Source organism: Amblyraja radiata, chromosome 34, assembly GCF_010909765.2.
Source record: "Amblyraja radiata isolate CabotCenter1 chromosome 34, sAmbRad1.1.pri, whole genome shotgun sequence".
NCBI classification, from domain to species: Eukaryota; Metazoa; Chordata; class Chondrichthyes; order Rajiformes; family Rajidae; genus Amblyraja; species Amblyraja radiata.
Window position 1 is genome coordinate 16,629,704 of NC_045989.1, and position 15,556 is coordinate 16,645,259.

Consider the following 15,556-nt stretch of genomic DNA (forward strand, 5'->3'; position numbering starts at 1 on the left):
ACCTTCCACCTGCACTGCTAAGGATGGAGCTTCATTGGTGTCCTCGATCACCAACTACCCGACTGGACGACCACAGCCCGTCAGGCTATAGAATTGTGCCTCGGACATGGTAGTGAGCAACAAAGGGGCCTCACAGGGCACAGTCCTCTCTCCCTTACTGTTCAACATCTACACCTCGGACATCAGGTACAACTCTGACTCCTGCCACCGGCAGACATTTTTGGATGACTCTGCAATTGTGACCTGTGTCAGTGATGGGAGGGAGTCTGAATACAGAGGTGTAGTCAACGGCTTTGTTGAATCACCTGCAGCTCAACACCGACAAGACTAAGGAGTTAGTGGTGGACTTTAGGAGGAGAGGAACTCCCCTGTCCCCTGCCTCCATCAATGGTGTGGATGTGCAGTTTACCAAGGAGTACAAGTACCTTGGAGTTTACCTAGACAGTAAACTGGACTGGTCCAGGAACGCTGAGGCCTGTACAAGAAGGGACAGAGCCGGCTGTATATTCTGTGGAGGCTCCGCACTTTCAACATCTGCAGTAAGATGCTGCAGATGTTCTATCAATCGGTGGTGACCAGTGCCATCGTCTTCGCTGTCATGTGCTGGGGCAGCAGGGCGAAGGCTGCGGACACCAACAGCTCATCAGGAAGGGTGGCTCTGTCCTGGGGACGGAGTTAGATTCATTGATGTGGTCTTGGTGGTGAGCATCTTGGACACTACAACTCACCCACTCCATGACACTCGGGTCAACCTGAAGGAGCACCTTCAGCAACAGATTGGTTCCACCAAGATGCAGCACAAAGCGCCACAGGAGATCCTTTTTCCCTGTGGCTATCAAACTGTACAACTCCTCCCCCTTCTGTCATGGGGTAGACTGACTCTCCTCCCCCCCCCCCCCCCCAATCTTTGCACAACTCAGCACATAAAACAATGTTTTATGATTGTTAACAGACCAATTTCCCTCCTGGGATAAATAAAGTTCTGGCATATCATATAACTAAGGGCTTTCTGAAATTTAATTTTTAGTGATTTCAAGAATTCATGTGCAAAACAAAACTGAGCATAAGAAAGATCTGTATTCCCATGGAATATAGATGAACATTGTGGAAGTGCGAATCAAAATTGCTTCATTAAAAGATAAGCATAGAAATACATAGTTGGCTGGATGTTCTGGATAAGTGAGGCCATCGGTGTTCACTGTTATAGAATAAGTCAGGCAGCAACACTTTGCATCCAGACATGCATTAAAGTTCTGGACATTGTTGTCCATGTTGTCCTTCTCCATACAAGCCATGCTGGCCATGCGAGACCCAGACCCTCCTTCACTCTAGGGGAAACAAGCCCAGTGTATTCAATATCCTTCTGCATTAATTTACATTGTCGAGCTGGATTGTTCAGTCTGTGTTTGTGGGTCATTGCACAAAGAAGGCATGTAAGGTAATAATTTTTCAACACTTAATCAGTTCTTTTGTGTGAACTTTCACGCATGCTGTCTTCTGAAACCCGAAGATAAGACTGATCAGATTGGAGTTTGTTGCATACATAGGAGTACAAGTTGTTTCTTTCCGACACTTGTGATATCCTGGAATACTCTACAGTAGTTTTTGTATTTAAATCATGTTTGCTGCAGAATAGTGATCTGGAATACGATTCTGGCTGATTTATTCCTCACTGACAAAGAGTGAAGAGGTTCAATGTGCTGGATTTTCCAGAATGGGACCCATTGTTGTACTTGCTGCCCTCATTTCCCAAAGGTCTGTGCAGAACAAGATACCAGAACAGGTGGATCTGGTAGGCAGACCTTGCCCTTTAGATGGTGCTGGAGTTGTGTTGGGGCTCAAAGGCTCTGTTAACCACTGGCTTCTGACACCTCTCTGCCCCCACCTTTGCCAGCTGTCAACGCATTATAAGCGTTTTTGACTCGCCTGCTGTCGTGTCCTTCAAGCAGTGTGTGTAGGAAGGATCTGCTGGCGTAACTCAGCGTGACAGGCAGCATCTCTGTCACCGAAACGTCCAAAACATCACCTATTCCCTCTTTCCAGAGATGCTGCCTGCCCCGCTGAGTCACTCCAGCATTTTGTGTTTATCTTCTGTCTTTTAAGCATCCATCTCTTGGGAAGGGCAAAGTTGCAGATCTTTGAAAGTGGGGCAAGCAGGGAACATAATTAAATAGAAATTGCACTGTCCACATTAAGTCACTAAAAATAATTCAGCGATAATATGCGTCACCGATGAGTTATGTTCAAATAAAGAATGTTTGACGTAAATTCAAATGGAATTGAATTTATTCCCAACAACCTCAGAACCTTTATTAATTTTTATATTTCCCAATATGACTGGGTAAAATTAGAAGTTACAGTCAGTTTGACACTTTGTTAAAAGTTCTACCTGGCTGCCAAATACTGATAAAAGAACCTATACTAACTCTATGATGGCAATATAAATATGAAGTAACATCATCTGATGCATTTATATATTAATTTGCAGCAAGTATAATGTCCACTACTGATTCAATGTTCGGTTAATAGGTGCAGTGGTTTCACAAACTGACTTTTAAACTAAGATAGACACAAAAAGTGGGAGTAACTCAGCGGGTCAGACAGCTTCTCTGGAGAAAAGGAATAGGTGACGTTTCGGCTCGAGACACTACTTCAGACAAAACTGCTCTACCCAGTTTTGAATTCAGCCCAGCCTCAGGGAATAAATTCTAATTACATTGACAATGGGAACATCCTCAACTCAGCTCCTTGGAAATATAACTGGAAGTACAGATTGTACATAAAGTAGTTTAGTACCTCTTCAGTTTCATTTCAAGTCACCGTGGAATCTGCTAATCCAGGAATGCTAATCCACTGAGAAATAGTCTCCTGAGATTGAGATTTATAATTTCTTGCAGGTGAAGAATGCATTTTATTATTGAAATCCTCATGCTGTTTCACAAAAATGTTATAGTCTGTTAATATTTCTTGAAGTTGGTACTTATTTTCTCAAAGTGTTAATCGTTAATTGCTGTATTGCACCATACTCATTGCCGAAGACTGTGTAGTTAAATGTGCAAATATTGTGCAATATTTCACCGCTACAAGTATCTCTGACAATGTAGACCTACTGGGATTAATGAGCAGTGATCAGCTGCAGAGTTCCATTGAGATAAATGGTTTGTTTCAACACAATAAAAATGGCACTTGGAAAGATGATGACATGAAATGTTGCCGTGTAGTTTTTTTTTTCCCCCAAGGAGTTTTATAGTGAGATGAATCTTAATTCCTATGGTTCAAAATAAATATCTTTAACAGAGAGCCAATAGAGTGTTGCGTTCCCTTTGCAATATTCACCAAATCATTTACAGAACAGCACAGTTATTAAGTGGGTTGCACTTAAGAAGTACACAGAATTATTTTTAAAGGGTGCAGTCTGCGACGAGGTATTGTAAACTTGTAATTTCCCCACATACGCGACGTTAGAATGAGCCACGTGAATGTAAAACAGTCTCACTCTTAAAAACAGTGGTTGAAAATAGAGATGCCCCTGCTGCTGCTGCTGCGGCTGCTTTGTGCGGTTAATTCTTCTGCTCTGTCCATTGTTGGCCTGGAAGACAAACAAGATATTTGTCATGCAGTGCACTCACTGGCAGGTCCTCAAAGCAGCAACCAGCCTGTCAGGCCTGAGCTTGAATTATTTGGACTCAACTCAATTGCTTTTTCCCCAGTGCCCAGGCGGAGACCGTTTGTGTGATTTTATACCACTTATAAAATCGGATGTGCAAAGTAATATTCAGAATTAGGATAGATGCGATCAAAACACATTGGCCAGAGAGCTGACAGTCGCCAGTCACTTCTGTAGACTTGCAGTGGGGTTTTAGTAAGAACTTTGTCATGTATCTGTGACCCAGAGCACACAAGCACCAGTATTGCCATCGGCACATATGTGGCCCTAGAATAGAGTCAAGCAGCACGGTGAAATGAATCCCACATGTTCCATAAAAAGCTGGGCCCACTGGAGTGTCTTTGAGAATGTAATCTAATCTGATGGAGAAGCAAATAAGTTATGAATAGCTGTAAACTTTGTTCTACACTCGCTTCCAGCTCTTTTGAAGGGTTAAGGGAGAAGTTTTGTGTTTGCTCCGTTAGAGAAATAATACTGCTTTTTCTTCTGACTCTACCTCTTTGAATGTTAGCTTACAGAACTCTCACAGCCACAGAGTAAAGAGGGTTTTACCCACTTAAAAAAAACCACACACAGCACAAACAGTGGCGACTCTGTTTATTGTGCTCGTGTTGTGCGAGTCTGACTCAGAACGCGCCTATTGATTAGTCCCACTTGTTTCCCATCGCCCTGCTTTCTCTGGGGTTTTTTATCTACAGTGTTTCTCTTTTGAAAGTTGCTATTGTGGATTAAATTCATTGAACTGTGTGAGCCATCCTTGACCGTCTGCTTTGCACCCACCCCTGAGGGCAAAGCTTTGTTTGGACTCGGTGCCCAGAGGCGAACACACCATGTGCACCAGCTGACAACCTTGACTCAGACACTCCGACCGACATCCCTGGCCATGAGGGAGGCAGCCTTTGCGAGGACAGTATGTGCAGTTTTTACTGTGTAGGATACTTTATGGATAATAAAAGACTAGAATGTGAAACAGCAGGATTAAATTCACATTCCCTGGGAATAAGCAGGGAGAAGGCTGATGTGGTGACGGAGAGCGGGGAAGCCTTCAACTCTGTGTAGGAAGGAACTGCAGATGCCCGTTCAAACCGAAGATGGACACAAAAAGCTGGAGTAACTCAGCGGGACAGGCAGCATCACTGGAGAGAAGGAATGGGTGACGTTTCGGGCGAGACCCTTGAAGAAGAAGAGTCTCGACCTGAAATGTCACCCATTCCTTCTCTCCAGAGATGCTGCCTGTCTTGCTGAGTTGCTCCAGTTTTTTGTGTCTGCCTTAACTCTCTTGGGAAGTACCACTTACCTAGTTCACACATCCATTCACTTCATGTTTACATAGAGTTAAGCCAATAAAATGCTGGGTTGGTTTAAGGTCTTTATAAAAACGGTGCCTGCTGTGAGTGGTTTTTGTTGGTTTTCCAAGTTGTTGATGTGCATACAGAACACCCTGTCACCGGCAACATTGAGAACTCGCTGCTGCTGCTGCTGCTTTTCTGAATTGAATGAAACGCCTCATAATAAATCTGCCATGTGATGTATTTTAAACCAAGAAGATAGACGCACAATTGTGGAGTAACTCAGCGGGTCAGGCAGCATCTCTGGAGAAAAGGAATAGGTGAAGTTTCAGGTCGAGGCCCTTCTTCAGACTGAGAGTTAAGGGAGAAGGAAATTTGAGGTATGTAAAGGAGGAGAACAAATCGGAGCTGGCACCAATGAGCCAGGAAAGGTGGAGCCCACAATGATTCATTGTTGGCTGTGGAAGAGGCAATAACTGTGAGAACAATTAAACAGCAGGACGACTTTGGGTGGGGAAGAGCCAGAGAGAGTTAATGCAGGGGTTACTCTAAATTAGAGGAATCAATATCCATACTGCTGGGTTGTAAGTTGCCCTAGTGAGTTATGAGGTGCTTTTCCTCCAATTTGGGTGCGACTTCACTCTGACAGTGCAAATTGCTAGGCTTGATTCCGAGTTAGATGATTTTGGCCGGGTTGATACTGGTTGCTATCCTTTGGGAGGACTCGAGGAAAGCCTGCCATGTTTTCTGTTCCTCGGTCTCTTGTTGGAAGTACAGGATCCATTAGTTGTGATTGAGAACGATTTCTGGCTTGGCAGTGATGTCCCTCAACCCAAGGACCATCTATAACCAGTTGCTTGCATGGAGGTTGACCATTTGGAAAGTCCTGAAGGCTTTAGTTGTGAACAAACTCTAAGTGAGTTGGGTTGGGGGGGGGGGGGGATTTGGATGGGGGACAACATTGAGTTAACCTAATTTTTATTGTCCATTTGTAAGTGCTAAGTCTGCTATTAGGGACGACAGATGGCACAATGGGCTAAGTGTTCGGCTGGCGACCGGAAGGTAGCCGGTTCGAATCCCGCTTGGAGTGCATACTGTCGTTGTGTCCTTGGGCAAGACACTTCACCCACCTTTGCCTGTGTGTGAATGTGTGTGAGTGATTGGTGATGGTCGGAGGGGCCGTAGGCGCAGAATGGCAGCCACACTTCCGTCAGTCTGCTTCAGGGCAGCTGTGGCTACAGAAGTAGCTTACCAGTGTGACTGAGGAGTGAATGAATAATGCGATGTAAAGCGCCTTGAGTATTAGAAAGGCGCTATATAAATCCCATCCATTATTATTATTATTTCATCCAAGAAACCATCACTTAAGGTTTCAGCAGATTGCACACAGGGGGATCCCATTCAGTCAGGTCGAGACTGCAGAGAAAGAGCATGTGTGTGCATTTTTGACAGGGCTTGCCTGATAACAATCAGCAGCATCCTTCCTCTTCCAGTTTCTTTTCCCCCCACCCGCTGGTTTGTGTGGGGGTTTGGGCAGTGATAAAGCCAGGACTGAGTTTGGGCAAAAACCTGGATTCTTTTATCAGCATCAGCTATGCACTGGATAAACATAGTTGGGAGGGTCCGGCCAAAATTCCTGACTAATATTTTTGGAATTCAATTCTGTTGCTTGAGCTTATGATAGGCATTCAATATCCATGCCTCACACCAGACCCTGCACCATTTGTACACCGTCCTATTGTTGGGGTTTCCGTATGGAGTGTATGATGCAGATGGATTTTCACCTGTTTTCATGCTCTCATCCTTTTGGGAAATGCTATTAGGAAATACTTATACATTAGGAAATACTTTCTGCAGAAATAATGTGATTTTTTTTTTTTCTCTATACATTTTTTTTGCAAATTTCTCTACTTACAACAACATTTAAAATGACTTAACAATCCAGCTGTTAAGCCAATTTGCCTGTTATATAATGTTTAGACATAGGCATGTTTTGATTTTTGGAAAAAGTGTAAATTCATTCTGGAAGCATGAATCTGATCCTCTACATCTGGGACTGAAGCAAATTGTGATGTTTGCTTTTACAAATGTTAGTCTATTGACCTCTGCTTGCCATTTTGCCCTACGGAAGGTTGCAGAGTTGTGGGACATAGATGGCTGATTTGTGGGGTTAATCCTGAATATATAGGAATGCTTGAGCCATTGAATCAGTTTTTCTCAAGCCAGAGACCCTGGTTTGATCCTGACCTCAGGCGCTGTCTGTGCAGAGTTTGCATGTTTTCCCTGCGTGGCCTTTCTGTGGGTGCACTGGTTTGTTCCCATATTCCAAAGACGTGGCGGTTTGTGGGTAAATTGGCTTCTGTAAATTGCACTTGGCGTGTGTGATGTAAAAGTGGGATAACATAGAACTAGTGTATGTGCTTAAGAACGAACTGCAGATGCTGGAAAAATCGAAGGTAGACAAAAATGCTAGAGAAACTCAGCGGGTGAGGCAGCATCTATGAAGCGAAGGAATAGGTGACGTTTCAGGTCGAGACCCTTCTTCAGACTGAAGGTATGTGTATGTGTGTATCACTGGTCAGCGTGGACTCAGTGGGTGGAAGAACCTGTTTCTACGCTGTATCTCTAATCAAAACTAAACGGAAAGGGTTGATGTTATTTACTGCCAGCATTTTACATTGATGCATCTGTAATGTCTTGATTGGTGTTACATGAGGATCTCTTGGGGCATTTGTTCCTTGTACATAACTGGCATTATGTGACTGTTAAATGCCTATTCCTCATAATGCTTCAGACCTTGAGTGCTTGCATGTTCAATTTAAAGTATACAATATGACAGTGAATGCCACTGGAGTGGTTTTTAGGCTTTGCAGTGATTGGAATGATTCAGAGACTAACATTGACAAAAATACATTCTGTGCCCGTTCCCAGTAGCTTTCTGTATTGTGTAGGAAGGAACTGCAGATGCTGGTTTAAACCAAAGATGGAGACAAAAAGCTGGAGTAACTCACCGGGTCACACAGCATCTCTGGAGAGAAGGAATAGGTGACGTTTCCTATTCCTATTATAAAAGCCACCTCTTCCTTTTATCCAGAGATGCAGCCTGACCCGTTGAGTTAATTCAGCTTTATGTGTCTATCTTGGCTTTCTGTAAAGTTTTTTTCTTCAGCTGCCCGTATTTCCATAGATTAGGGCGCTTAATAATGCATGTAATATTGGTGCTCCCATTGACATGGGTGGCTATAACTCCACGTCTTACCTTTAATCTTTTGAATTAAGGTGTTTAGTGTTTTTGAATTAAATACATTTCAATTAACCTTCTCAGTTTTGAAAAAAGAAATCTTTCCCAAGAATCTGCCTCCAGCTGCCTCACAACCAAATTCATCTTAATCGTTACAATTTTGGAGAACATTTGCTTCATAAGGAGTGCAAGGAAACTTATTTATCTGGTGTTATTTCAGCGAGAGGGCTATCCTGACATCTGTGCTACTTTGTCCTCGCATCAGCATAAATACAGGATGTTGCTGCTACCGTTGGCATTATCTTTGGCTTTATTAAGTACGTTTGAAGCAGTCTTCCCACTACAATAAAGTTCTGCCTTTTAACAACCTGCTGTTGGTTCACTGAATTGTTATATGGGTTATAAGAACTATATCATCTTATTTGTCAAACATTGTTAAAGGGATAGAATTGCTTAATTTAAAATTAATTTAAAAGCATTGAATTAGATTTTTTTTTTAATAAAGATTTTCAAGTTGGCCAAGAATCTTAGTAAATGTGACAGAGGTTGGCAGTCTCTCTGGAGGGTTTCACTTTTGTTTCACTCGGACTGGAACTGCAAGATCTCCAGCCTGACACTCCAATACAGCACCGTGGCTGGGTTCCACTCACAGACCTGTTACTACTTGGTGAGATGGTTCACCAAGGCTATATCTTCCCTCTCACGTAGTCTCAACAGGTCCTGAGGCATATTTGAAAACATTCCCAACGTGTCGTGTATGATTCCCTTGGGAGGACCCTAAATATTACAGGTGATCTGAGAGGTTTTAAAAATACTGAAGACGTGCAGTTATAAGATTTGTAAAAAAAAAGAACAAGTCTGAAGAAGGGTCTCGACCCGAAACGTCACCCATTCCTTCTCTCCCGAGATGCTGCCTGTCCCGCTGAGTTACTTCAGCTTTTTGTGTCTCTCTTTGGTTTAAACCAGTATCTGCAGTTCCTTCTTACATAAGTATGTAAAAATGTATCTAGTACGCTAGTTGTCCCAGAGTCTTCAACAATCCCTTGTTCAGCCCCAACATCTCATGAGGAACAGCCGCTGACATCATCAGGTTACAAGTCGTGCTGAGTTGATTGTCATTGTCACAAGTGTGGTGAGGACAGGTGCAATGACAATCTTGCTTGCAACAACATCACAGGCACATGGACTCTTAGACTTTCTTTGGAGGGGTTGCGTATATTATTGGATGTGGATTAGTGGGGTTTTTGCTCAAAGTCTGGGAGCTACTGCTGTCACATGATTTCATATATAGAGTCTATATATATAGGGTTTTCTGCCCAACATTTATCCCTCAACTATCATTGACGTGCACTATCTGTCTTTTATTATATTGTTGGAGGCAGGTCCATCCGACATTAAAACACTACCCTACGTCCTGAAGTTCTTTGGCCACTGAAAGACATTTTGTAGTTGAATGGTGGTGAATAAGCAGATGTAGACTCCACAGTGCTAATGAATGGTTAACTGTTGTAGCTGGATAATTAGAATGTGGGGGGAGGAGGTTTGGCTCCAACTTTATAAAGGCCTGGTTGGACCATCTAGAGTACATTGCATCATGGTGAGAATTGAAAAAGGGTTCATGAGCCTTCGAAGGACTGATGCAGATATGCCTGGATTTTGTCTGGTTTCTAAAGGGTGTAATTATGGAGGAACAGTACAGAGAACTAGACGTTACAACCTTAAGAATAGAGATTTAAAGATATAAATAGTAAATGATGATGTACTGAAATAGGTGATTTAGTTTTGCAGCTTGTGGCACAGCTAGTAGAGTTGCTGCCTTACAGCGGCAGTGACCTGATCGCGGGTGCCGTTTGTGTGGAGTTTGCCCTTTCTCCTTGCCACCTTATGCCTGGGTGCTTCAGTATCCTCCCTCATTCCAAAGATGTGCGGGTTGGTACGTTAGTTCTACACTGTAAGTTGCCCTTAGTGTGGGGCAGAATCTGGGGGGGGGGGGGAGGGGGGAGTTGATGGGAATGTGAGGAGAATAAAAAATATATTTGCGTAAACAGATGATTGGTGGTTACTACGGATGGTATTTGCGTTGCTACGTTTAGTGATGTGCATGTCTGTCACTCTCAGTTTGTCTGCTTCTTCAGCACACCTGTTTTTCCAGAGGACATCAGTCCTTCTCTTCTCCCTACTAAGATGCAGCCCCTCGCACTTATTCTCTGTGGCACTTGCTGCCCAGGATAACACATAACAAAGGGCTATTTATATAAGGAAATGGATGACTGTCTCTGAGTTGTTCAGCAAATGTCAGCAATGTAAGCCCATTGGAAACAAATATACCCCTTTCCTTTTGTCTTTTATTTGAACTTTATTGGGCTGTTTCAAGCAAAACTTTCCTGGGTGAAAGTAGCTAACTCTGAGTATTTAGGCAGTTTAGTTTGCTCCTGTTTTATCTTTATGGTCACTATTACCTATCAAAATGCTTGATGTGTTTATTTTCTGTTACCTATTTCCACCCTAACCGGGTGGAGGGTCTTGCTCTATTAAACATTGCCAGACGCAAGCAGGATTTAGATTGACTTTGTTTGGTTGCTAGTGTTCTGGTCAGCCAAATTGTTTATTGAGAGATGTGGGATGGATGATGATAGATTAGAATTGGGTAATCAAATGGATTTGAATGCACTGCAGATAAGAAAACTCTGGGCACAGGAACAAAGACAGCCTTCTGTTTCAAGTGACCAATTTTCAGCTTTGTAATCCTTTGACGACAAAATTTGGATTGAGGTCCGGTTAGCACCAATTCTCTAGTTTAGTTTAGAGATACAGTGTGGAAACAGGCCCTTCAGTGAATGTATAAACTCCATACAGACAAGCATCCATAGTCAGAATCGAACCCTGGTCTCTGGCGCTGTAAGGCAGCAACTCTACCGCTGCGCTGTCCTTCTCAAACTAGCTGGGGCATCCCAAACCCCCAGTCAGTATCATTACGTAAGATCTGTTTCTCTTTTTCATACTCTTGGAAATTTATGCTTCTTGCTGCAATAGTTTAAGGACTCTAACAAAATACAGAGAGAGAGTGCAAGATATTGAAAATCATACTGAGACATGCCTTTTAGCATCTCCTGCCCCAAGCCTCTCTTCACTCGAACACTTGGTTCCAATTTTCCCTTGTGCATTGCCATGGGAAATTGTCCAGAAAATATACAACGGTCGGAGTTGTCTGGCTTTTAGTGGATGAATTTTCAGCCTGCAGGTTAAATGCCTGAGTACAGAATTGTTATTAAAATGTTCTGACAGAAGCACAGCCAAAGTTTCTTTTGTATTAAGCCAGAAATACCAACGTTTTCCCAAAATTTTGAAGTTTTTACTTTAGAAACTTGACATCAGCTCTGTTCGCTGATCCTGAATACAATGCGGTCAGTGAGGCTGAATAATTGTGCAGAGATTGCCTTTAGTCAGAGTGATATTGTATGGAATGAAGCGCGTTGTAGTAATCCATTTATTTATTCAGTAGAAAACTCTGCCATTCGTTATTTAGCAAGGTTAAGACCACCAACGTTATAACTTCCTGCCTGAAGAAGGGTCTCGACTTGAAACGTTGCCTATCCATGTTCTCCAGAGATGTTGCCTGACACGCTGAGTTATTCCAGCACTTTGTGTCTTTTTTTTGTGAACCAGCTTCTGCAGTTCCTTGTGTCCACATAACCTCCCGTATTGTTGGACAAATTGGCATGTAGTTGCGACATCATCAGAAACTTTGATTTTACTCCAAACCCTCCCGCCTGCTTGAAGGCACCTCTAGTCAACTGTTGAGATTGTCATTTGGTGGTGAGCAGTAATCCACTCAGACGGTCATGTAGAGAATCAAAACAATGATTGTAATGAGATGGGAAATTGTTAGAGTTTGGAATGTAGAATTGGACAGAATCCACGGAGCGATACGGTCTGTTCACATGGTCAGGTGCGCCACTGGGAACGTCGGTAATTTAAAAATTACATTTTGCCGAATCTCTATGTCGTTCATGCTGTGCTGAAATGACCAAGTGTTGAGTTGAGTTCATGTATACCTAGGTACGGTGAGAGCAACCAGTCAGCGGAAAGACAATACATGATTACAATCGAGCCGTCCACAGTGTACAGATACATGATAAACGGAATAAGAAAAGTCGGAATATAGATTTAAAAGTTCAGGGCGATTGTAATACATGATTGTAGCTCCACGTCTGTGAAAGCAGCATCTGTGGAGGGAATGCATAGGTGATGTTTTTAGATTGGGATCCTTCTTCAGACTGATGAAGAATCCCTACCTGACCTGCTGAGTTGCTCCTGTACTCTGTGTTTGACCTTTTTCGTTGGGTGGATTCAGCAATAGTATCCATCACTCTGCAGTTCTCTGAACAAATCTCTAACATGGATTCATCCCTTTTCCCATTTCAAACACCCCCTGAAAATCAACTACTGTATTTTGTCAAAGGTTAGACTTCATAACACTCTCCCCTTCATATGGATATCCAAGCCCTCTTCTAAACAATTCCACACAATGTTTTGCAGTGCTTGTTCAGTGCTTTTGTTTTGTTTTTCTCGCTCCTAACGAGGTTATTTTTTAAAATTACAGTGAACTACCCACCAAATTTCTAATCGGTTCCATGGAGTCTTATGTTGGTGCTATTCCGGATAAACAAATGCAGCGAGATTATGGAATCCAAATCAGGTTTATTCAAGACTCGCAAGAAGAAGCAACAAAGGCACAAAAATATCACACTGGTCCGAACAAAGCGGGGTCTTACGGAGTCAGCATTAGAGTGCAGGGAATCGATGGGCAGCCATATGTTGTGCTGAACAGCAACCAGGAAGGACATGTGCAAATGTATGAGCCTCCCCCTGAGAATGGTGGCTTTGATCAAACTGCATCTCAAGACGGTTTTAAAGCATATTCCGGGCCTAATGCAAGAGAGCAGAGAAACACATTCTCCACTAATGGCCACTTCACCTTTCCAGAAAGTCAACGTTTCAGTTCACCAAAGCCATCTTCTTATCCACAGTTGCCAGGAGCAGAGACCTCCAAGGTCAGGGAAGACAGTAGCCACGTGAAAGCAAGTAATTTGCTGAATTTCCAAAAGCATCCTGAAATTCTCAAACCCTATGACCCTGAAAAGACCTCCCTGAAACAGCCTGGTTGGCAAAGCCTGACCAGTAGCAAGCCCCCCGAGAACAACACAGACAGCTCTTTACACCTTTTGCCCAAGTCAGAATTTCCGAGGAAGTTAGATGCCAGATCGTCAAGCTCAATTAAACCCAGTGATGAGAAAATTAATATCAGTAAGGTCCCGATGATGGGCGATGCAAGCAAGAAGATTGCAGGGCCTGTGAGTAGAAGCGTGGATTCAGTGAACAGCAAAATACATTTTCAGAACGCCATCAACACTGATTTGGACGATTCCCGGACTTCACGGCCAGATTTGCTCCCTCTGCGCCGGCCAGACACCAGTGGGAGAACTGTCGAGGTTTCAGCATTACGTCGCTCATCATCTTCAACCTCCGCAAGTCCCGACAAGTTGACTCCTCCCAACAAACTGGGGGCGGAAGATCCGGATGAAGAACTCTCTGCTGAAAATATAAATCGGCACGAAAATAGGAGGTACATCCCCTTCTTCCCAGGCCCCGGCCGTGATATTGACTCTGAGCACATTTCCGGCGTGGATGAGCTGATTCATAAATTTGACGGTAAAGAGGGTCACTATCGACGAGGCAGGTCGGCGAGGAGAAACCGAATTGATCCGGAAGATCGAAAACGATCTCGGAGTGTCGATAGTGTTTTCCCACTTAAATCTCCGAGTACCTTTGCTAACCCCGATAAAAAGTTAACCCCATCAAATGAGCACTTGCTCAGACCATCTCAGTTGCGCCGTCAGAACGCCGTATCTCAAAGCTTCAAAACCCCAGCCTCGTGTGAGAGTCCACCCGCCAATAATGTTGCTTCCACCGGGAGTCTTGGTCGTCTTCCAACGCGGCCTTCAGCCAGTCAGGGGAACCCGAAGTACGGTTTCGCCAACGGCCCAAGTCAGACCGAAGTAGACGGAGGAGCAACTGCTGAGCTCAATGGAAGATCTGCCATTAAATCATCTTCATACCCTGTAGGGACAATCAACAAGCCTGAAGTCAAAAAGGAAGAAGCAGTGCCTGTCACACAAGCAAAGATGAGTAAAATCACTCCCTCCTTCCTTGGGATCCGTAAGAAGAGTTTAGACCTTCACACAAGCCAACATGCCTGTGATCGTGAGGGGCCGGTGAGTAGCAGAGCTGTAAATGTAAACGCCACACTTTATCTCCAGAAGCTGGGTTCTTCCAAACAAATCAAAGACTCCAAAGATGTACAGGTTTGTAGGTTGATTGTCTTGGTTTAATTGTAAGTTGTCTGCAGTGTGTGTGTAGGAAAGTGGAAGTATGCAGGACCGCTGGTCGGCACGGACTCGGGCCGAAGGGCCTGTTTCCGCGCTGTATCTCTAAACTAAACTAAATTAAATCACTGGAGCTGCTGAGTTATTGCATTCTATGTATCAAATGCAAGAAGCATGTGACAGGGAGAGGTGATACACATCCATACACACAAATCTTCACCCAGTCAGCAGGAGGGAGGAGTGTGCGTGTGTGTGTGCGTGTGTGTGTGTGTGTGTGTGTGTGTGTGTGTGTGTGTGTTTAGGCGTTAATTTAGTACATTCCTTCTAAGGATTTTTATTTAAAACTGTTCTGTGCTTTTTGAAAACTGCTCAGCTTTGGAGTTATTTCAGGAGTATCGTGAATGTTCCTGGTGTGCCTGTATGTAACTCTAGTCAGCGTTGTTTAAATGAACAGCACTGCATCACGGGATTTTCTAATTTTCTTACATAAGCTGCTTTTTTTTTCACTTTCCTTGCTTCTAATGTTTCCATTGGCACAGGGGACCCTCTTTCTCCTGTAGCAGTGTGGGCCAGCGATCAACTCTGAGAGGTGTTACAGTTTCCAAGCTGCAAGATGCATGGATTCTTTCAGTCAGTAGGTGTTCAGCAAGGCTGATTAACCCCAACCTCTCCCCAACCCTGCTGATGATGTAGGGATACTCTGCAGTGGCAACCTATACTTTGAAACATGCTGATGCCATCTATCTGATGTATACTAATTCTATTTCTTTGCTTCTATACTTAACTGCACAAATTTAAGATTATATTTTTGCTTTCCTCAAGCTTCACATGGAACACTTTCTCAAGATTTATATTCCTCTTCTATTACTTTTGTGAGTAATTTTCTCTCCGTAGATACATAAGATTGTACTATGTTTGTATTCAAGAAATTATTAAACCTATTTGGCTCTCCAGATGCCATGGGTTGAGACAG

The 15,556-nt window shown here is 43.4% G+C and overlaps 1 protein-coding gene across 3 annotated transcripts in view; it reads left to right on the plus strand.

Annotated features, from left to right (window-relative positions):
- cgnl1 (cingulin like 1) overlaps positions 1 to 15,556 on the plus strand; it is a 116,136-nt gene that overhangs the window by 12,148 nt on the left and 88,432 nt on the right. For 2 of the 3 annotated variants that reach the window (XM_033050511.1, XM_033050510.1), the window contains exon 2: positions 12,801 to 14,562. In XM_033050511.1, coding sequence (XP_032906402.1) covers positions 12,832 to 14,562 — 1,731 coding nt within the window. In that variant the 5' untranslated portion in view covers positions 12,801 to 12,831. The remainder of the gene's footprint in view (positions 1 to 12,800; positions 14,563 to 15,556) is intronic. The other variant, XM_033050512.1, reaches the window with a different exon arrangement.